Source organism: Alternaria arbusti (genome assembly GCF_024043155.1).
Source record: "Alternaria arbusti strain BMP 1465 chromosome Unknown scaffold_18, whole genome shotgun sequence".
Lineage (NCBI taxonomy): Eukaryota > Fungi > Ascomycota > Dothideomycetes > Pleosporales > Pleosporaceae > Alternaria > Alternaria arbusti.
Genome location: NW_026249958.1, coordinates 57184 through 72711, shown reverse-complemented (window position 1 = coordinate 72711; position 15528 = coordinate 57184). Strand labels below are relative to the sequence as shown.

General features: G+C 51.9%; 5 protein-coding genes and 1 non-coding gene across 6 annotated transcripts; 4 read left to right on the top strand and 2 right to left on the bottom strand.

Annotated features, from left to right (window-relative positions):
- Positions 1-77: 77 nt before the first annotated feature.
- J4E86_009636 lies at positions 78-222 on the top strand. Its single transcript has one exon. It is a non-coding gene; the product is annotated as a tRNA-Ser (tRNA).
- An 830-nt stretch (positions 223-1052) lies between these two features.
- J4E86_009635 (uncharacterized protein) lies at positions 1053-1647 on the top strand (the record flags this gene model as incomplete). The annotated part of the gene is made up of 2 exons (XM_051450139.1): positions 1053-1210; positions 1263-1647. 2 exons carry the CDS (start codon positions 1053-1055, stop codon positions 1645-1647), a joined length of 543 nt encoding a protein of 180 aa, XP_051298527.1.
- Positions 1648-3024: 1377 nt separating this feature from the next.
- On the top strand, positions 3025-5529 carry J4E86_009634 (uncharacterized protein; the record flags this gene model as incomplete). The annotated part of the gene is made up of 1 exon (XM_051450138.1): positions 3025-5529. One exon carries the CDS (start codon positions 3025-3027, stop codon positions 5527-5529), a length of 2505 nt encoding a protein of 834 aa, XP_051298526.1.
- A 1389-nt stretch (positions 5530-6918) lies between these two features.
- J4E86_009633 (uncharacterized protein) lies at positions 6919-8795 on the top strand (the record flags this gene model as incomplete). The annotated part of the gene is made up of 5 exons (XM_051450137.1): positions 6919-7027; positions 7083-7458; positions 7507-8024; positions 8073-8488; positions 8544-8795. 5 exons carry the CDS (start codon positions 6919-6921, stop codon positions 8793-8795), a joined length of 1671 nt encoding a protein of 556 aa, XP_051298525.1.
- Positions 8796-9758: 963 nt separating this feature from the next.
- On the bottom strand, positions 9759-10099 carry J4E86_009632 (uncharacterized protein; the record flags this gene model as incomplete). The annotated part of the gene is made up of 2 exons (XM_051450136.1): positions 9759-9800; positions 9854-10099. The coding sequence occupies 2 exons, from the start codon at positions 10097-10099 to the stop codon at positions 9759-9761; spliced, it is 288 nt and encodes a 95-aa protein (XP_051298524.1).
- Positions 10100-12630: 2531 nt separating this feature from the next.
- Positions 12631-14561, bottom strand: J4E86_009631 (uncharacterized protein; the record flags this gene model as incomplete). The annotated part of the gene is made up of 4 exons (XM_051450135.1): positions 12631-12882; positions 12932-13035; positions 13085-13573; positions 13625-14561. The coding sequence occupies 4 exons, from the start codon at positions 14559-14561 to the stop codon at positions 12631-12633; spliced, it is 1782 nt and encodes a 593-aa protein (XP_051298523.1).
- Between the last annotated feature and the right edge of the window lie 967 nt (positions 14562-15528).

Sequence of the window (15528 nt, the reverse complement as noted above, 5' to 3'; positions counted from 1 at the left end):
CATTCCGTAGTGCGAATCTAGCACAACGCGCCGTAATCATAGATGGATTAGATCCAGAATTCCTTATCAAACCATCAGTCGCGGTGCCAGAGTGGTTAATGGGTTAGACTTGAATTCTTCATTCAGTCATCTAATGGCTTCGGCCTCGCAAGGTACATATACCCAAACCACACATCAGAGCCCCATCTAACAGAGTCGAAAGTTCGAATCTTGTCCGCGACGTTGTATTCAATGCCTGGAGAGAGTGGCATCTTTTTTGCGCGGTTGTGGTTGAGGTTGAGGGTGAAATGGTGGAGTTTTGGGGCCACCCAACCGCCCAACTTTTTGCACCACCACGACACTAAGGACTTGTAATCTTGTAACAATTACCGCTTACTGCGCTTCACAAACACAAACAATAATAATACTTTAAGGTTCGCAACAAACGTCCATCTTCTCAGAAGGTCAATACCCCAGGACTCCTTTTGCACTTTCCAAAAGCACCACCACCTCGCGCTGCTATTTTCTCAGCATACAATCCTTCCTGGCCCGGCTTGCTTACTATCCTCCGCTTTGCTTTTGCTCATTTACTTTTTGATACATTGGTGCATCACGTGATAAGACGTGGCGATGAGATAGCAAGCCACCGGTATACGAAGAATAGGCTTGTTAACGCACCACTGTCGTTTGCTTTGTTCTGCCCTATTGCCTCTTGATGTATGCTTGAACAAGTACTAGCTGTCCATAGAGTTGACTACATAGTTTTCTACACGCGCAACGGCACGAGAGGTGGTAATAATTTTGTGTTGCATTTCCGGGTTTTGCTACATACATACTATTATAACTCAGTGGGTATAGAATGTCCAGGACAATGTACACTTCTAGTAAGAAAATAGCCCTAACAACTTTTTTGAGGATGCGACACAAATTGTTGCCGCCCCTGGTGAAGGCTGCGCCCACCAGGTCCTCGCTTACTCAATGGCGTTCTTTCCCTAGTCCCCGCGCAATTCCACACTTCGCATTGTACCAGCAACGATACGCCAGGCCATCACCTTCAGGATGTAAAAAAAGCCATGGATTTGACTGACGAAGCCGAAAGCATGGTGCAAGATCACACCGATGATGATGACGAAAGTGTCCAGTCAGACTCGTATGACGACATCGGAATCACAAGCGGCAATGGTCTCTCACAGCCTACGAACGCGCGCATTCAAGCCTCGAAGACTTTCCGGTAAGTTGGTCTGTAAAGGGATGCGTAGACAGAACTAACTAGTATGGCCTAGTCTGAGAGGACCCATGATCACGCTCGTGATCGGACCAGCGCATGAGGCCGTGTCGATCCAAGTCCATCAAGATATCCTTACAAGAACTTCTGAATTCTTCGCCCGAGCCCTGAAGCCTGAATGGGCGGCCATGCGGGAGAGGCCGGATCATATTGAGCTACCCGCTTACACAGTAAAAGATGTTGAAACCTACGCACACTGGTTGTACTCTGGAAAAGTGCCAGCCAGGTGCTTCGATCTCTGTCGAACCTTCCATGATCAAGAGGAGAACAATCCAGTTTGGATCGACCTTGCGACCGCATACGTGTTTGGTGAGCAGATACTGGACCGACATTACCAGCAGACTGTTCTCAACACCATGGCTGGTATTCAAAACGATAGTTAGGATGTCGCAGATAAGCCACCGGACCGGAGAATTCTCTGTATACCAGATTTTCCTTCTGAGGAGGCTATACGTGTTCTTTACCGTGGCACACCCGAAAGCTCGCCCATCAGGGCGTTAGCCGCGGACATGTGTGCATATGCTACCCTTCAGGACGAGGATCGAAGGCCAGACTTCAATCGCTTGCCTCGCGAAGCATTGGTGGACGTTTTGGATGCGATACCGAGGATAAATTCGATACAGAAACTTTCGCGCCCATGGGACGAGTACACGGAAGGTTATTGGCCTATGCTGAACGAAGTCTGAGAAATGTATGTTCTGCTACCAGTTTGTATTCGTTCGTGCGCTATCGCAAATCTAATTCACTCTAGCCGACCTCGCAGCAATCCGTGGACTCACAACTTCTCTCGCCACCGCAGATATGTTTGAACATGTTACTAGCATACAAAATTGGTTTACGCCATTCACCGATGACAACACCATCAGCGACTAAAGGGTGGCGACTTTCCTGCTGTACACTATTCAGGCAAGAGAAACTATGTGACACTAACCTCCGTCCCTCTCATAGGACAAGGTCGCGTAGAACCTACGTCAACGTTAGATTGCCTACTTTGTATAGTGTTGCTTCAACGTATCCTGCAGCCCTGTTTAAGTTTTACCTTACAATGGGATCTGCATGTGCTCACAGCATGTGCGCGTCTTTGGTACGAGGTGTCTTCTCTCCAACAATAGGAGGGAGCTCATCGTGCGGCACTGCGGCCTTTTCAAAGTTCGATTCGTCAATGAAGACTTTCCTCACGATACAAACTACACTAGCAGGCTTCCTCGTTTGCATACAAAAGATTGTTGCTTTGTTGAACGTCTGGTGCATGAAGGCGGGCACAACGCAGTTAAGTAACACAGTATATAATTGCAATGCGGGTGTATTTCCTAAACACCTTGTTTCATAGTATGCAGCAGTATATACTCTTCTAAATGTTCTGATATTTTGAACCACGCCATGAAGTTCGGTGCGTCCCACTACAAAAGGTTATACATTAGAGGTTTGACGATGCCTGGAAGATATTCAGCGTACGCTACGATGCGCGATTGTGAATGTCTTTCACTTCAGTTGTATTTCACTCATCACCGCTATCGCAACCACGCTGGACAATGTATCGCAGTGCCCGGTGGCTGTCTCCAATAGGTGCGTGCACTTGCGCCGACCGACTGAGTAGCTGTCGTTCTGCCACTCCCCTAGCCTATATAAACCCCCGATCCCTCGACTCAATACCTCAACACTGCACTTCTTTACACTGCTCCGCTCAACCAAAACTTCCATCAAACTCCATCAAGAGTCACCTGAGCTCCTTCACCAAGCAAACATCAGCAATCAGAAAGATGGGAGGCAAGAATAAGAAGAAGGGCGCCTCCGGCGCCGATGGGGTAGCCAGTTCGAGCAAGAAAAAGAAGGGACGGGGCGGCATGAGCGACAAGCAAGAAGAGAACAAGATCAGAACCTTGGAGGACCTTAACTCTTCCTCAGCTTGGGATCGTGATGATGCCGAAGACGATGCGACACGCGAACCGGATGACGTTGCCGAAACTTCCGAAGAGCCCATCGAATCCACTCCGACTACAGAACAGGCAGAGGATATCACTGAAACTGAGCCAGTTAAGAACGACGAGCCGCAGGACGAGCTCCCACAGCAAGAGCCCGATGTCGCCGACACTGCGATACCTTGGACTACGACGCCGTCAGCGCGAAAGAAGAAGGCAAGCAACGTGTCAGACGCTGGAGATGTCTTTAGTGATACCCTTCCGAATAGCCGAGCCCCTACTGAATCATGGTCGTTTGGTGAGAAAGGCGTCACAGATGTTGCGAAGTCTCAAGATGCTGGGAAGCTCCAAGATACCACGAACTTTCAAGATGATCTAGGCGATAAGCTCAAGCATCTTTCGCTCGAAACACAGACATCACAAGAAGACGTGAAAGCGACAGATGGCGAGGAGAAGCAGGATACGATCGTTGCAGCTGATGACGCTGTGTGCCGGCCAAAGGTCAAGGATGAAGCAGCACCTAGAAATTCTAGCGACGAGTCATCAGCTCCTCTCGAAGCTCATCGGGCGCTGTCACCGCCGCCTCGCAAAGAACCGCTTGGAGAAACCCGTGAGCCTACCGAAGATCAGGGAGACAAAGTACGAGCGTCGACCGGATTGCCTCAAAAGCCGAAGCCCAACGATCGACTTGTACCACCTACTCAGGAAATGGTAAAGCAGCCTGAGACTGCACGGCCCCTTGCCGATAAGCCACAACTGCCGAGCAAGTCTCAGTCCTCTACTAAGGTCCAACAAACCCAATCACCACCACCGGCACAGTTGCAGCAGCCCCCCAAGTCCAAGCCACCCACTCAGGTTCAACACACCCAGACACCACCACCGGCACAGCCTCCCAAGTCCGAGGCGCCTATTCAGGCTCAAACACAATTACCGGCACAGTCACAACGGCCTAGCAAGTCTAAGACTTCTGTTCAAGTTCAAGGCACCCAAACAGAACACTGGACACCTCCGCTGCCCCCAGTCACGCCTAAGAACCCTACCCGAGATCAAGGCACCAATACGGAACCATGGACGCCTCCACTGCCTCCAGTAAAGCCCAAAAACGCTACTCGAGACCAGGGCACGCAGACAGAGCCATGGGTTGAGCCACAGCCGCCGGCCAAACCCGAACCTATCACCCGCAACCAAGGCGCCCAGACACAAGTTTCGTGTTCGTCAGCCCCGGAACCAAAGTCTCATGGTAGGGCGAAGTCACCTCTTCGAGGGATCTTGAAAAAGTCTACGGCTTCGCCGTCAGCTTCCACTGGGCCGCAGAACCAAGAAATCGAGATCCCTCATGGCCGGCGAGCACCACGACCTTCCAATTCCGCCACGCCATCAGCTTCCACCGGGACGCAGGATCAGGGAAGCGGCTTTCCCTATGGTCGGCCAGCACCGCCGTCTAACGGTCTCGCACAGTCTAGCCAGAACCGGCGATCGTTGGACCCAGAGCGGAACAACCATGGCACGGCTAGGTCGACTTATGGCTCAGCAAGCGGAACACCACTCGGAAGATCCAACGTGCCTGCAACGCCTCCGGCTCGATGGACTCCAGATCAACGCAGAACACCTCGACCAACCCCAATCCAAGCGGACCCTGATTTAGTTGTAGAGCTGGTTGTAAATCACCAGTATGACAGATCCGCAATGGCTTACCAACACACCCTGGCGAGGAACACGGATTACTTCATTAGACTTGGAAACGTCTACTCAGCTTCTGGAAAAGTATTGGCCCACTTCGTGGGCGAACAATTCTCCAGCCGAGTGGTTAAAGAATACGTGGAGTGGCTAGGTCGTGGTAGGCTTCCTACCATGGCTTCCCTTGGTCGACTCACTCCTTCTACCGCTGACGAGGTTCTCATGTTCTTGGCTCGCGCATACATTTTTGGCGAGCAGATCGACGACAGGGCTTGGATGAACGATGTCATGGATTCGTTTACCTATGTGCATATCCATGATTGGCGCCTCGAGCTGGACGATGTCATCTTATTCACGTATAAGTTTTCGGTTTCTCATTCACGTCTGCGTACGCTTTTGGCGGATATGTTCGCGTACCTTCTCCCTAACCCTGAGCAATTGCTGTCTCAGGATGGCATTCCACTAGTGCAGGAATTGAGGGACCTGCCGTCAGCATTCTATCGCGCTGTACGATGCGAGATGACGCATAGGACAAATTGTACGCCCTCGTGCTGGCGCGCCCGTCTCGACCACCCATCGCATTACTATATTGATGAAGAGGGAGAGGGTGGGCTTTCATGGAGACAAGCGCCTGATTGTGGGCATGGCGAGGCTACATCGATGAGGTGAAATGTCATGTTTTGGAGCTTTTCAGGGTAGGACAAGTACCTTGTAGTGTGTTAGAGCAGCTGTAATGGAAGCATGAAACGGAATACCATCTGCTCGTTCTTTCGGTTCCTATATGTGATCCCTTGGTCCCGCGAAGTATGTATCGGGACACAGAAATCTTATTGAATGCTGTCATTGAATGTGCAGTGCATACGAGACATGCATCACATCCTTCCTTGGGTGGAGGGGTTAGAAGAGTTCACTCCGCTTCCGCTCTACAGTGTCCGGGGAGACCACGGACATCAGTCGCCGTACTTTCCCCCAGATGAACAGGTAAGAGGGGATGTGGAGACCCCACGTTTCTGTCTTGTACTGGAACTGGGCTGATGAGTGATCGAAAGACGTAGTGACGTCGTGCGTGATAACGGAAAGATGACAGGTCGGCGGTTAGAATTACTGTCCCTTCAGTAGCGCGGCCCACTTGTCGGCGACTCTTTCCTTCCGATGCTGATCGGGGTTAGTCCAGCACCTAGCTTCCACTAACCTTCGCTTGAAGCAGGAATTCCCGCCGCGACCTCCACTTTCGCCGGCAGCTTTTCCCTTGAGATGGTCAGCTTTGAAAGGACGTTTACCCAACTGGACAACTGCACAGCGCGGAACGACGCGAGCCTAATTTTGGGGAATCCGGGGTAGCACTGGCACGCTCGCGCGCGTTTTCTGGGGTCTCCGAGCACCCCATACGGTCACCGCGGCCTTTGAAGATGCGGAGAAAGGCGTATGACGCCGGCAGCAGGGGTTTTGAAGGTTTGCGGAGCCAATGCCAGTCTCTCAGAAGCAAATTCGGAGACCAATGTCACGCGATGTAATTTCAAGATTAGCATCAAGACGTTCATCATGCAATTGCTACTGATTCTCACGATCCGTAGCAGAGCAGCTCGGTCAGTCTCGGACGCAAGGGTCCCACAGAAACTTCGAGCGAATCTTCCGATCCAAGCGGCGTAGCCTCAACAGCACAAACCCCACATGCGCACACCGCGCTCGCATCTCAAGTCACCCACGAACCTGACAGGCAGAAGGTCGCAAGAGGTAGATGTGAAGCTGAGCTAACGTGAAGTCGCTTCAGAAAACACCGGCCGCGGTCGTTCCTAGTATTTCATCCACACTCCTTGGCGTTCGTTCTGGGAAGTCATCGGATGTGCGCTTAACGGCAGTCAGACGCCTGACACTAGCGTTGGCAGATACTGTACATGGTGTGGACCCACCGGACAAGAGTTAACGCGGCATCAAGCGAGATATCGAAAGTGCATAAAGCGGTCGATTGCCTCCTCGCATTCACTACTCCCTCCTAGCCAGGCCATCCACTACACAGGCGATTTCAACAAGACACGACCCATATCACTGCACGTCATCATGGGTGGACAAGATTCGATCAAGAGCGCCCCTTATGAGCAGCGCGAGGCAATGTCTCCGTTCCCTAGCAAACAGGGAACGGTGACTCGGGAGCCTTATGGACCAGCAGGTATGCATATCACTTTGTGGAACCTCAATCACACGTGGGCTAATCCCAGAGCCAGGTTTCCGCGGCCTCTTCTCCAACCCTTACGTTGCCATGTGTGCAGCCTTTGCTACGATTGGAGGTCTTCTCTTTGGATACGATCAGGGTGTTATTTCCGTAACGCTCGTCATGGATCAATTCCTCGACCGGTTTCCGCGTGTCTCGAGTGAAGCTTCAGGAGCTGGTTTCTGGAAGGGCCTGATGACTGCTATGCTGGAACTGGGCGCACTGATCGGTGCCCTTTTTGCCGGCTGGATTGCAGACAAACTTTCCAGGAAGTATTCCATCGTCGTCGCAGTCGTCATCTTCACGATCGGAAGCATTCTACAAACAGCAGCAATGAACTACGCCATGTTGACTGTCGGACGTTTGATCGGAGGATGGGGAATTGGAGCGTATGTTGAGCCATTTTTGTACACGGGATAGATGCTAACCACGCGTAGTCTTGCAACTATCGCCCCACTCTACATCTCTGAGATTGCGCCACCCGAGATCCGCGGTGCTCTTCTCGTCTTGCAGGAGTTCAGCATCGTCCTCGGCATCGTGATCGCCTTTTGGACAACCTATGGTACACGCTTCATGGCCGGCGAATGGTCATGGCGTCTCCCGTTCCTTATCCAGATGATTCCTGGTCTTATTCTGGGTGCTGGCATTGTTTTCCTGCCTTTCTCTCCAAGATGGCTCGCCAGCAAAGGCCGCGACGACGAAGCCCTAGTCGTGCTGGGCAAGCTCCGCAAGCTTCCCACTGACGATCCACGCATCTTCCAAGAATGGTGCGAAATCCGCGCAGAAGTTACCTTCAACCACGAAGTGAGCGTTGAGAGGCACCCTGAGTTACAGGCCAAAACTCGCACGAACGAGTTCAAGCTTGAGGTTCAGTCTTGGCTCGACTGCTTTAGACATGGATGCTGGAAGCGCACTGTCGTCGGAGTTGGCATCATGTTCTTCCAGCAGTTTGTTGGTATGTTCCTCCTTACCCCGACGTGAGAAAATACTAACACGACTCTAGGTATCAATGCGTTGATCTACTATTCGCCCTCTCTTTTCGAAACACTAGGCCAGGACTACGAGATGCAGCTTCTACTTTCCGGCATCATCAACTGCACGCAGCTCGTTGGTGTCGCAACAAGTCTATGGACCATGGATCGCTTCGGGCGCCGGCCACTACTCCTCACCGGTGCTGCTCTCATGTTTATCTGCCATCTCATCATCGCTGTCTTGGTTGGCAAGTTTGGTGGACGATGGCTGGACTTTGCAGTGGAAGGCTGGGTTGCCGTTGCCTTCCTATTCTTCTACATGTTCAGCTTCGGTGCTACTTGGGGACCCGTCCCGTGGGCTATGCCTTCGGAGATCTTCCCATCTTCCTTGCGAGCAAAGGGCGTTGCACTCTCAACGTGCTCCAACTGGTTCAACAACTTCATCATCGTAAGTCTTCCCTTCGTCTTTACTGTCTGTGACTAGCGACTGACCTGTATACCAGGGGTTGATTACTCCTCCTCTTGTTCAAAACACCGGCTACGGAGCCTACACCTTCTTCGCCGTCTTTTGTGGACTCGCCTTTGTTTTCACATTCTTCGTAGTCCCGGAGACATCTGGCAAGACTTTGGAGGAGATGGACCAGGTTTTCAAGGATGTCAGCAGTGAGGCGGAAGAGCAACAGAAGGCGCGCATCATGCGCGACATCATCGCAGGCAAACAAAACGAGACTGTCACCGCAACCGCAGTCCCTTGAGGCAGCACAAGTGCTCAGCAACGGGGTCAGTAGATTGTGTAATTAGCGAGACAACTGTTCAGTTTATTCTTCTCACGGCTTCGCGCACTATGATTGGTATTTGAATGATACAATCGATCGAATGATCGGGCCTTCGATGCGCAGTCTCATGGTGCACGATAAGCGGGTCGCTCCTGCTCGCCTCCGGTGAAAGACGTGGTGTACATGCAGCGTAAGTGCAACGCAAACTTCTTGGCTCACTACCCCGTATCAAGATGATTTTCCGGTTGCGTATCGTGTTGTAACGATGACCACGCAACATCGCGATGGATGTAAGGATGCGATTCGATTGCACACGGTTTGCTTATTCGAGGACACGAATTTCCGTGCGACGAGATCTGGTAATGGACATCTAGACGTCGTGATCAGCGTTACATATTAGAGGAAATGTAGTGCAAATCAAAGACATGATTTAGCATGTGCATCCCATGCTAGTTGCGAAAGAGATGTTTGTCAGGAGCAATCTTGTATTTGACGCCTGAACCCGTATGCTGCCTAGGTACGCCAAAGCTGAGCTGTTTTCAAAAGCATCGCGTAAAAAAACACCTGGAATGTAAAAGTGCACGTCACCAGATTGACAGGTGTACGTGCGCGTGGCTGTTCAAACATCTCGCTGAGTTGTGCGTCGAGCTCCATACTCCCTGTGACGTAAGAATATTGCCTTCAAGAGGAGTTCCGCGGGAGAGAGCGCATCACCGCTCTGCCCCAGAAAACAAGTACGGCATTGCCATCATCTACTTTCCAACCGTCAACGCCCCGTTTTTCCGTCATCGTGCTCGTGCCATCATTTCACTCCCAGATCCTCGATGGCTGATTATCTCCACGTTCTGCGCCAAATTGCGAGGCTTCCCATCGCCAAACTTTTGCAGCTGGGCCGTTAGGGTTTCCCAACTTTCGCCCCGCACCACCCTTCCCAGTACAGCATCATGACCCGACTGGCTCCAAGGCCGCGATAATTCCGTAGAACTGCGTGTTGGTTGTCCCAGCACCGATTCCAATGCAAGGTGTGCATAACACACGGCCTCGTTCGCATCGCCTGGTATGCCTATATCGTCGAATGGCTTTGTGATCACTCTCTCGGGGAGCTCCGCTTCGAGGTAGTCTATGATGTTCGCGTTGCGCGCACTCGGGCCACTGATGAAGAGTTCGTCGACGTCCTGGCCGGCAGGAAAGCGGAGCGCGAGGAGTCTGCGATACTGCTTCAAGATATTCTCGGCCGTTATACGGGTAACAGTAGCAATTGTGTCTGCTTCAGAGAGTTTCATGAAGATGCACTCATCAACAACTCGTTGAGCTTCATGTTCGCCAAACATATCCCGGGCTATACTTAAAGAAGGCAAGACGCGAGAGTAATCGTGCGTCTGGAGGAACCGTGTGACGATAGCTTGATTAGGCTTCCCCGGCGCTGCATACTCCCCGTCGTTGTCATTGTTCTGATCGTTTGAAGTGCAGTACTTCATGGCGTAGTCAATGAATACGCTTCCAGGCCCGCAGTCGCGACAATTTGTCCCTCGAACATCTCCCTTCGACCGGGGAGGAATGAAGCTACAATTCGCAAGCTCGCCGATATTCAGACAAGCTCGAAACTTGGAAGAGTGTCTTAAGAAGAGTTGATCAATGTAGGCGACGGGGGAAGCTTGAGGTCTCAAAGACCCAGCTTCAATGACAGCAAAGTCGAAGACAGTGTTGACACCAATCTCAGTGTTTATATTGGCGTTCCATCCTAGCGGGTGCGTGCTCAGGTCGTTCGTTTCGGGCATGTCAGGTCGCCTCAAGCCCGATGTGTGTGTGCCGACCAGGTTTATGGATGCGAGTGGTATGCAATACTTCTCACAGAAAGTGGTAATGCCATTGGAGAACAAGTAACCGAGCAGCGCGTTGAGGCGTGTCGCTAGTGAGGAGTTGCGCTCAACTTCGCGGATGGAAGTGAGGATATGGTTTCGAACGGGAGGTGAGGTAGGTAGCGAACCGCACTATCGGTCGTCAGCATTTGCAGAGCGGCAGTATGAACAGCACTGACTTGGATGAGTTCTAGATACAGCGTGGCACTAGGGGAGGCTTGCAGATACCGGACCAGCGCGAAGTCAAGCTGGTTTAACCCACTTCCGCAACAGACCCCTAGAATGCGGAGGTCCAATGCACTCTTCATGGTCTCTCTCGTATGAACTTGTAGGCTTCCATGGTCTGTTGCTGAGTCGTTGCGACGCATACTAAGCTTGACTGTTGTTCAGTCAAGAAGTACACATGAGTGCTTCACATCCGGAGGCGAAGATTATAAAATGGTAGAGGCCCGGAGGTACCTAGGCAAGGGGGGACTTGTCCAGTGGCGTCCGACTGAGGCGTCACCCAAGGCATCTCGGGTTATCGCCCCATAAGGGGCTTTGCAGAGAGGAATGCATGCTAAAGGTACGCTGTGGGATGGATGGGTATCCGCGTTGCGCTATGCAAATCTCAACGGACCCGATGAGGACTTGATGTACCAAGACTCCCGTGACCGGGCTCTGGCACCTCGTTACGACTTACGCGAAGGGATTGGCCCGGGACAGATATCCGGCCGTGAAATGACGTAGCTGCTCAACGGTCATCCCTTCAACATATCAAGTCAGCAACCAGGCACGTGCTAATCAACTTCGCACGGGAGAATGCGCTTTGTGTTCTTTACTGCCGGTCTGCTACATACCTAGGGATTGATGGAATGCAGGTATAACGCGTTGCACAAGGCCATATGCATCACAGCAATATCTAGGTGATACTCACGTAGCGCTCCCAGACGTGCAATAAGAGACCGCAGCTGCCAGATATCGGTGCTTTGTTGCGAGGCTTTCGGATGCAAAAAGAGCTTCTCGTCTTGGCTTCAGCCAGCTGCGTTACGGTCAAATTGGTGGTGGCATGTTGGGACGAAATGCGAGCATCTGTTGAATTTCCAAAATCGACAAGACGCGTACTATGGCAAACAGTACGATTTATGATACTACAAGGGGTGGTCTAGCAAGCTTTCAACACAGGTATCGTGATCAAGCGCGTAATCACGGTAACTCAGGCAGCAGCGTACGAAACGGGTAGTTTAGTGATCTAAATGTGCTGCGCCACACACGACTTTCAGCTTGCTTCACTAACAGATTCCACATCCTTCTGGCCACCGGCCACGGGTACATGCGTACAGCTCAGGCAATCTTCGGTGAACCGAGCCGAAAATTGCAGCCCTGGATGTAAGATTATCTGAAAAAGATTCATTCAGGCGAATGATTGCACGTGAAAACAGAGATCAGTACACGAAAAAGTACTATCTCCAAGAGAGGCATTGTTACTGTATAGTAAAATGTAGCGGTGACATTATATGTATTTCACTCGGAGTTGTTACCCGAGCTCCCAATCCTCGGAAGGTATATCTTCCCGGATTGCACAAGTTCGGTTGACTGCTGGAAGATCCCCGGCTGCGAGAACATCCATGTTCTCGCATGAGAATGGGAGTTCTGCGTCGAGTGCTAGAGCTACATAGAGGGGACAAAGTGACGGGATACATGCAGCTGGCCATGGCGCCCAGAGCTGGTATGAATTGTACCAGGATAATTCGCGGGCATGACTTAGACACGACGGTTCTGGCTTCCAGACACTGAGCGCTGTGTTTTGCACAATAAATGTCTTGTATGGGTTTCATCATCTTTCACATCCACCTTCTTCTTGTGGTCCTATTCCACAACTGACCCAAGCTGATTTTGGGTAGGCCGAGGGAAGTCATTGGCAATTGGCTCCATAGGCCAAGAGTCAATGGTGGCTCGAGTTTCTACTTCATGAGCTAAGCCACAGGAGCTGAGGGTGTTGGGATACCCCATTCGGCCTTCAATGCGTTACTGATCCACGTCGTCGGCCACACATGGTTTTTCTCGAAGTCGTTTAAAAGCTGCACTACCTGATCTCTCTCTTTTGGGTCGCATACAAGAGGCCCCCAGATGAAGATGGTGTGACAGACGGTGATTGCTAGTGGGACAGTCTCCGGTGAGCTATTACTAGCCCCGGAAATGGCGCGAGCATGCGTCAAAATCTGATTCTACTTCAATAAGCAAATGTTCGTGCTGTTTGGTAACTTTGGTCCTTACATCTGTTTCAGACAGGCTGCCGACGTTGCGGATTGCGAACTTGGGGCCTGGCTTGTATCGAAGCAGCATGATACAGGCAAAATGATAGAACCCGAACGATACAGCTGATGGTATTGTGAGCATTTGCGTGGAAGGACATGTTGGCTAACTTACCGTGCCAGTCGGCTGTGAAGAGAATCTCAGGAAAGCAGCCCCCATCGCCGGCTGGGCCTTCGAAAATTGCATTGAAACCTTCCGGTCTACCATGCATCCATGTCTGGACAAGATCCCACAGCTCGTTCCATCGCCGCATCTTGTAAGCCTTTTCGTTTTGTGGCTCCTTGCCGTCGAAGCAGAAGTTGACGACACATGCAAGATTCCAAGTCATTTGATTGGCCCAGGCCGTCTCTAGCCTTAGTCGAGCCAGCGGGTGCGCATCTCGTAGTGAGCTTGGGGTTGGGTGTAGCTGCAAAGAGAAATCGATATCGGGGGGTTGCTGATTGATAGTGGCATTGTAGAGGCACTGGCGGACATAGACCCAAAAAGCAGCTTCGCGCAACGTGGGCGCTGAGGGATCTACATAGTGATTTCCCTGGGAAGATCGAATAATGGCCGAACAGCCTGCAAGGTGCTGTTCATCATCAGAACCGGTACTGGACGGGACTAGAAGGACCTGTTAGGCATGAGAGGCATAATGCATACTATAGTACGCACCATTTAGCTGCTCGTAGAATCGCAGTATGACGATCGCACACAAAAGCGTTTCGTCGTGGCTAGCAGCTTGCTCATTCAATCGTTCGATGAGCAGGGCGATGCAACGCTGATAGGCCGCCTCAGCTGTCGCATCTTTTCTGCAGTGGCGAGCAGCAAATGACATGACAGCATGGCAAAGTACCGGGCATTGTTTGACCTTCTCCGGTACTCCCAGCGTAAATTGACGAGTGGCGTCGGTGCAGTCAAGCCAGCGGCCAAGATGTTCGGTGTAGTGGTGCACGAGCAAGGCCTCTTCATGCGTCAAAGGAACAGGCCGGGGTGAGTAGTTTCTAGTTCCATCTGGCATGTCTCTACGGTTATGCGAATGCGCATTCGGCTGCTGCATGGTCTGGCGGGTATGCATCGGCAGCGAGCCCTCTGGCATGCCGTCCGGGTCGTGCGACTGCAGCAAACTCGCCACCGACACGCCACCCGTTGTACTCTTAGATCGGGGAACAAAGTAAGGCGAGCCTGGCGATAGCTGAGCCGACGGTGATGAGACGCTGGTCGATGGGCCTTCCGATGTCCCATCGGTCCGACTGTTTTTCCGCCTTCTCGGTGAAGTGTTCCGGCTCAAGCCTTCCTCGCTGAAACTGTTTGCACGAACGGCTCCTTCTGTTCGACTGATGTTATCGACCCCATCGGCACCGTCAACATCCATCATGTCCTCTTTGATCTCGGTTTCCTCATCAGTACCGCCGGCAGCAGATCGACTGGAAGAGGGCCCGTCAGGCCGGTAGTCTTTGAACTTAGTATGAGGCTCCTCCCACTGACAGGGACGGTTTTTCTTGCCGCATGCTTTGCATACTGGACGGGTCTCGTCACCTGGGAGAACTATCAGTACGGCAAGGAGTGCCTGGAAGCAGGACACTGACATTTGACGCGGCGCGCTCGACATGTAAGGCTTGTGCAGATCAGCGGACTTTGTCGCCGCAACCTCATGGATCCACTTACCAGCCGCTCCTAGAGCGGAATTTACTGTATGAAGTCAGTAATACGTTTCATGTGTAGGCTGGGAACCGGAGTTACCCCATGTATAGGAAATCCGAATCCCAGGTTCGAATCGAAGTGTACCTGTCGCCGTATTAGCTAGTGGGGATGTGCCCTTCGCCTCGAGCCCGATGCCTCGACGATGGCGCTCGTCATGAATCGACAAAATGGCTAATATCGGAAGTGCGTACCACAACTACGTAATTGTGTCGTTTCAGGGACCCTTCGGACGACTTCTGGAGTTTGCGCGTAGCCTTTACCGAAGCAGTGACATCTGTAGTATCCTCTCGGCAATCTTGGACAGAAATCAAGAGCGCTCAAGCAGGGCACGTGGAAGCGAGGCAGGTGTGGGCTAGATATGCTACGGAGTCGCAGGCTGGTCAACTCTCCGACGTAGTCTTGATAACATTAGTCATTTGCCAGAGTATATGCTTTACCCTCTGACGCGCTGAAAAAGGGAGTTGAGCGTATAACTCACCCGTCGAAAACGTTCGATGGCCGGTCTGTCGGTCGATGCTGGGTGGATCGGGGTGCAACGTCACGCTGTTGCTCATAGACTAGACTGTGTACTGAAGATACGGCATTCGTGCAAAGCCCATGACTGCCTCGATGAAGGCCAATCTTCGATACTGGACCTCACCCGCTCAATGCTGGTGGCCCTTGCTAGGTGAAAGTTGGCTGCGGGAAAAGATCCCGCAGCCAGTCAGAGCCCGTAGAAGGGCGGCGCTCGGATCCCAAACCCTCTCCAGGTGCTTAGGTAAGTGGGTATCGGGTGCTGAGACTTTGCTATGCACCCAGTTTCTTGTGTGCCCCGTACGCAGGGCCGCATCTGCCCAAAGATCTCGAGGATCAGCCCAGTCCCGCCAGTCTATCGG